This window comes from Dryas octopetala, chromosome 4, assembly GCF_963921425.1.
Source record: "Dryas octopetala chromosome 4, drDryOcto1.1, whole genome shotgun sequence".
Taxonomy (NCBI): domain Eukaryota; kingdom Viridiplantae; phylum Streptophyta; class Magnoliopsida; order Rosales; family Rosaceae; genus Dryas; species Dryas octopetala.
The window spans coordinates 17,092,862-17,099,841 of record NC_141369.1 but is presented as its reverse complement, the minus strand read 5'-3'; the positions used below and the strand labels follow the sequence as shown (position 1 = coordinate 17,099,841).

Genomic DNA, 6,980 nt, shown 5'->3' with positions numbered 1-6,980 from the left:
TATTTGCACATTTTTTTTACTCACACACCTTATACTCTTTTTTAAAATTTAAAATTTCTTTTTAACACACCTCTCTCTCTCTCGTTACCAAAATACCTATAAACATCTCACCGAATTTCTTATTGCACACCCACCCCCGTCAAACTCCACACAACCCACCCAACATCCAAACAATACATACCTCTCATTCCAAATCACCAAACACACCACGCGTCCCACCCGCACCACCATGCAGCATACCCAACCCAACCCAACCCAACCTCAACCTCAACCCCACCTCTCTTTTTCTTTCCTTCTCTCTCCTCTCTCCCTTTCTCTCTTTGGCTTATCAACTCCCCACCCCGCTGCCACACTCGAACCCACTTTCTCTCCTCACTCACCTTCTCTCTCAATTGGCGCTGGTCAATGTAGTCGGTGCCGAAGATTATGAATTGGCGACGACCCAAACAGGAAAAAGGAGAGAGAAGCTAGCCAAAGAGATGAGAAAGACACCAAAGAGAGGAGAGAAGCCAGAGGGCCTGGGCGTGGGGTCGGGGTGGTCGATCAGAGAAGACAGAGACAGAGAAAGAGAGATAGGAGAGAGGGAAGAAGAGAGAGAAAGATGAGATGTGTGGTCGATCGGACCAGACAGAGACAAAGGAGCGGAGGCTGTTTTCTGAGCTGGTTTTGCGACGTGTGGGGCACCTTGCGGGGTGGTGGAAGGAAGGTGGGGGTAAATGAAAAGGCTGAAGAATGAAGAAGATGATGTGTGTAAATGAGTTAATCCTTTAAGTCTTTTCACAACGGAGCTTTAGAGTAAATTCACTAATTAAGTGATTGGAAAATTTGTTGAATATAACAATAATATTGTTATATGTACCAATATTCAACCATAAGAGATGGTAGAACGTTACATTTAAAATTTAATAGCAATCAACTAGAATTTCAGTTAGTGACTTGGTGAGGACAACCCACTCCAGCAGTACTTTGGCTAGAAAGAGAGGATGAGATTGCTTGTGTTGGTTAAGGCTGGTTCTCCCATGACATTCATCCAAATATAACACATACAACCACGACATCACTTTTCACAGCAACTGACATTTCATTTTCCATCTTCCTTTCTCAACCCTCAGCCACTTGCGGCGGCAACGGTGGTAGTGGTAGTGGTAGTGGTGGTGGTGGCACAATTGGCTGTTCGTGGCGCTTTTCAGATCAATGTCAACAGTGGCTGAGGACCCCGCCGGCACCACCGTGATCGCCATCAATGGAGATAAGAACAGCCAATTGGCTGTCAAATGGGCAGTTGACAACCTTTTGAGTCATAGGGCATCTCATTGCACCCTCATCCACGTTACAAGCCAAGGCTTGCATCCTCGTAGGTATCCGACCACTCTTACTCACCATCATAAGCCCGTCATATATGACCTCTCTCTCATAACTTGTACGTAATGCTCTAGGGTACGTAATACCTATCCACTAAATGTAGAGATGGTTTATTATGACGGGCTCGTACAAAAATTCGGCAAGACATTCCTAGTAACTAGAAAACAAGAAGATCAATTCTAACCCCATAACATTAATTAATAGCCTTGTTGATTGCCTTGTATATATGAAATTGTTGTCATTAATTAACATGTAATATACATCATGGTCATGTATCATTAACAATTTGTATGTGTTTGATATGCATGTGTACTTGGTTTTGCAGATGATTATGTCCCTGAAGAAGGTCGCCCACCGACTGAATCCGAGTTGCAACAGTTCTTTCTTCCCTATAGAGGATTCTGTGCACGAAAAGGGGTTAGCGATTAATCTCTGATTCCATATATATATATATATATATATATATATATATATATACACTAAAACTTTTTCAGCCTTCTAGTCCAGTCCTTTCACCCAAAAAATGTAGCTCACCAGGAACACTTTTCAAGAAATAAAGTATTGGGAGATGGGGTTGGAGGTTTCGAACCTAAAACCATCTCGAACTAGAGCTCTGATACCACATTAGACAACTACCGAATTTACAAACTTAAACTAGTATACAATGGATCAACATTAATGTATATCAAGCTAACAAATGACACCCTCTAGCAGCAAATTGGCTGTACACAGAATGCAATCATGTATTCATGGCCATCTTTGGTTTTAATTAGTCCTTGCCTAGCCTAATGTTTGGCGCACATCACTTAACCTGAATGAGCAGGGTTAATGGGGATCAATACACTAAAAACTCAGCACCACATATACATTTGACTAGTTCATGAATGACTTAATTAAACTTCAATTTCCCTCTTCAAAATATGGAATTTTACCTGATAGGTGCTGATGCAAGTAATGATAATGTATACATTGAAGCTTAATATTGTGCCTAGAATCCATGTTTGGCCTTCCACACAAACTTGGTCGATCAGTGCATGTGAGCAGGTCAAGGATGAATAGATATGGAAGGATAACTAGAACTTAATTTCCGAACCTTAATTTTCACAAACTGTCTGATAGATTAAGATCAAGTGACCTGATTTTCTGTATCTGACAATGAGCATTTCAGATTGCAGCAAAGGAAGTGATCCTCGATGATCTTGATGTTGCAAATGTACTTGTTGATTATGTTGCTAACAACTCCATCTGCAATATTGTTGTTGGTGCTTCCAATCGAAATGCTGTAACAAGGTAGAGCTCTCTCTCTCTCTCTCTCTCTCTCTCTCTCTCTCTCTCTCTCTCTCTCTCTCTCTCTCTCTCTCTCTCTCTCTCTCTCTCTCTCTCTCTGTGCATGCATATTTGTGAAATATAATTTTTGTAACATTATACTACTAATACATACAAAATTGGTATGTATAATTCAAAGCAAGTAGAAATTGCTTACTCTTGTACTAGTTTCTCTGAGATTACTACTAATAGACTGTGTCTGCATATTATTAATACTCTAAGGAAGATAACTGAGAGGCCTTCATATTTGAGATGTTAAGTTTTCTCATTGTTATCAACTACTTGGTACTTGTCATCATGCAGAAAACCCAAGGATTCAGATGTGCCATCTAGCTTACTCAAATCTGTACCACAATCCTGTGCAGTATATGTTATATCAAAAGGAAAAGTTCAGACTAAACGGCCAGCAATTCGATCCCAAACACCGAAAGGTAATGCAGCTGCTCCCCGGAATAGTTCTCGACCGGCACAGCTTCATAGCCATCTTCATGATGCATCAGACTCTGAAGATATCAACAGGTATAATTTTAAAAAATACAGCTACATTTTTTTCTTGGTGGATAATATAACTGGACATTATATGCCCACTTTTTAGTGAGTGATTACAATATGTTTCAACATGGAAAATTTTGCAATTCCATGAAATCTAATCAAAATTCATTAAAGAGAATGTTTCTCTTGCCTTTTCTGCAAGTAGATTTGGCAGTAAAGGCAAGAGAAAATAGATGGAAAGGTTGTAGTTTCTGTGGCTTCTCAGTAAATGTGGTATTGATTATAAAAACAAAATTTTCATACTTAATGTGTCTACATACATGAATTTCTACATCCTTGATTGTAGTAAGTGAATTACCTGATGTTTGCAAATGCTGCACTTACAAGTTTTATATTGTACTTGTATCCCACCAGAAACAAGTTGATGTTGCTTGGGGGGTTTTGACTTTTTCCTGCATTGCAGATCGAATTTTAGTCATGGGAGTTCAAAAAGTTCTGGCTCTGACAGAATATCTTTCGATAAAACCACTGATTTTAAGCAGATAATCCCACATAGAACTTATAGGTCAGGTGAAAGCTTCAATTCAGAAAATTCATCCCAGCAAAATTCCCAATCAGGTAGCAGCGATTTCTCAGGGCCATTAAGTGTCCAATCAAATGGCTCTGACACTTTAGATTTCTTGATGAACTCGGAGGGTTCCCGGAACTCTTTCACCTCACAAACCCCAGTAAGTACAAAATTTTCATAGAATTCTAGGAACGCTCTATTTCATTATCTACCAAGATCATGATAGTTGATCAAAAAAAATATTGTATGAAAGTTTACCATGAGCATCACAATCCATGTCAGTTTCCATGGTTTGAACTTATTTTTTCTTTTTTATGATAAGAGGATAAATAATTTGAAATACATGTTGCATGAGTTACAGAGTGGCTTGGATGCTGAGATGAGGAGATTACGGCTTGAGTTGAAGCAAACCATGGACATGTATACTTCAGTTTGCAAAGAAGCTGTAGAAGCTAAAAATAGGGTAAGAACATATTAGAAGATGGTTAATATTACCAAACAGTCCAAAGAATAGTGTATGCAATTGCAAACCTGAAAATTTGATATTTGTGCACGCAGGCGTGGGAGCTGCAAAAATGGAAGACAGCAGAAGAGCGTAAGTTAGAGGAAGCAAAGCTTGCGGAAGAGGCTGCATTGACTCTGGCAGAGATGGAGAGGCAGAAGAGCAAGGCTGCAACAGAAGCAGCGCGGATGGCACAACGACTAGCAGACATGGAGATCCAAAAGAGAAAAATTGCAGAAATGAAAGCCATGCAGGAGGCTGAAGAGAGAAGGAGAGCAATGGAGGCTTTCACGAAAAAAAAAGTTTGGTATAGAAGATACACCATTGAAGAGATTGAAGTTGCAACAGAATACTTTAAAAGTTCAAACAAGATTGGGGAAGGTGGATATGGACCTGTTTATAAAGCCATGCTTGATCACACCCCTGTCGCGATCAAGGTCTTGAGGCCAGATTTTTCACAGGGGCAGATGCAATTCCAACAAGAGGTAAATTATGTTCTTTGTTCATTTATATAGCAAGCATATGTATTGAAACAAACACAGACAGACACCAACACACATACACACACAAAAGATAAAGGCAGAAAACCACTCATAACATGAAAATAACTTCAATTCTTGAGTCTCAAGCAAGTACAAGAACATCACAAAATGGGAAAAGCTTCTCATGCATCATTTGTCCATAACAAATATTTATAATCACTTTTTTTACACAATGATTTTGTGAATGCAGGTTCAGGTTTTAAGCAGCATTAGACATCCACACATGGTTATCCTAGTAGGTGCCTGCCCAGAGTATGGATGCCTTGTATACGAGTACATGGAAAACGGAAGCTTGGAAGATCGGATCTTCAGGAAGAACAACACTCCTCCAATCCGATGGAGAATCCGTTTCAAAATAGCTGCTGAAATTGCCACTGCCCTCCTTTTTCTTCACGAGACAAAACCTGAGCCCTTGGTGCATCGTGACCTGAAGCCAGCAAACATTCTCCTTAACCGGAACTATGTGAGCAAGATTAGTGATGTAGGCTTGGCAAGGCTAATTCCTGAATCTGTAGCTGATAGTGTCACTCAATATCGCATGACAGCAGCAGCCGGTACATTCTGTTACATTGACCCTGAGTACCAGCAAACAGGAATGTTGGGTGTGAAATCAGACATATACTCACTGGGAGTAATGCTATTACAGATCATTACAGCAAAGCCTGCAATGGGTTTGTCCTACCAGGTTGAGGCTGCCATTGAGAAAGGTACATTTGTGGAGATGCTTGATCCTGCAGTGAAAGATTGGCCTGTTGAAGAGGCTTTATCATTTGCAAAACTGGCTTTGAAGTGCTGTGAGCTGCGGAGGAGGGATAGACCAGATCTCAGTTCAGTCATCTTGCCTGAGCTGAACCGGCTCAGAGATCTTGGGACGAACAATGAAGCCAGTGATAATGACAGAGTTTCCTTTGCACATAGAACATACATGTCCCTTCCACCATTGGGACCAACAGCAACTGTGAGTCAGGTTAGTCATAACTAGTTTTAGTTGTTCAGCTTGCTAGCTTATAGGGAATACTAAATTATTTACATTATCGACAGATATCTCACATCAGAAATGGAAAGCCTTACATTACAATATATATATATATATAGTATCCTAGGACTCTCCACTCGTTGTGCTTTTGTTATTTAGATACCAGATTGGTATTTGGGATATCATAATTACCAAACATTTTCTAAAACAAGTCTTCCCTTGAAATAGATTTTCAATTATATTTTTTACTATGTATAATCAGGAAGCAATGTGAAAGAATCCTAACGTGGAAATGGAAATTCAAACGTAGATCAATGAAAAAAGAAGGTGGTGGCGCTTGGAGTCTATGAAGAAGAAATGGAGCTTCAAGAGTAGTTTTCTGAAAGCCAGTTCTTCACAAAGCGGAAAACTCTTTGGAAAATCAAGCAAGAAGCATGTGGAAGGTTGTTGGTCGCTTGTAAGTAATTGCTCTTTCAAATCTCATACTCCTTTGAGGAAGTTCAAGTCATTTTCAACGTGATAAATTTGAATTCTTTCAGTCTGTCCTCCTATCTATTGAAATGAACTCATTGTCAATGCCTTCGTTGAAGACAGTTTACATGACAGTTGTACGTGTTTGTAAATAAGACTAGTCTGCACGAAATGTTACAGATGTCAAAACAAATCCCAAAATCTTGGATCGAGCAAACCACATGTTGTACATGTTCTTTATCGCCAATTATATATGTCATTGAACTACGCCTGCGAAACATCATATGTGTTTCTTTTGGAAACCTTAAAAGAGAGAGTGGCTGATTATCAGTTGATCATGCAACTTACTATCAAATTCTTAGAAGTTAGAGTTCGAATGTGGGATGTACTCTCAACACTAACTCCATACCGAGCCAGAAAAAAAAAATGTGCACAGTACACTAAGAAGGCACATGGTAACAATCAAACAAGTAAGCAAATCTGTACATCATTAGCTAGAAGGAGACAAATTTTGTTATTAAATCAAAAGAAAACTTGGTATTTACTGCTGAATGTGCTCCATCTTTCAGGTGTTAAGCTCTTGAATATGGCACATATTCAAATGCTTAACAATAGAGACCACAGTCAAATCCATTTCCAAAAGCATAACAAAATGTAAGAGTTAGTAAAATCCATATAATTTAGGGAAATGTTCTCCTTTGTTTCCCTATGGATAGGGGGCTGTTCTCTGTTTATAGTTAA

The 6,980-nt window shown here is 39.3% G+C and overlaps 1 protein-coding gene across 4 annotated transcripts; it reads left to right on the top strand.

Moving 5' to 3' along the window:
- The first annotated feature begins 332 nt into the window (after positions 1-332).
- Positions 333-6,451, top strand: LOC147287463 (U-box domain-containing protein 52-like). 4 transcript variants are annotated; one of them, XM_086241414.1, is made up of 9 exons: positions 333-1,354; positions 1,688-1,779; positions 2,531-2,652; positions 2,992-3,207; positions 3,644-3,908; positions 4,110-4,211; positions 4,307-4,735; positions 4,983-5,750; positions 6,079-6,451. In XM_086241414.1, the coding sequence occupies exons 1-9, from the start codon at positions 1,195-1,197 to the stop codon at positions 6,286-6,288; spliced, it is 2,364 nt and encodes a 787-aa protein (XP_086097540.1). In that variant the 5' UTR covers positions 333-1,194; the 3' UTR covers positions 6,289-6,451. The 4 variants fall into 4 exon arrangements, with proteins under 4 accessions (XP_086097540.1, XP_086097539.1, XP_086097541.1 ...); XM_086241413.1 differs by having other exon boundaries at positions 4,983-5,759; XM_086241415.1 differs by having other exon boundaries at positions 4,983-5,759; positions 6,035-6,264.
- Positions 6,452-6,980: the final 529 nt, after the last annotated feature.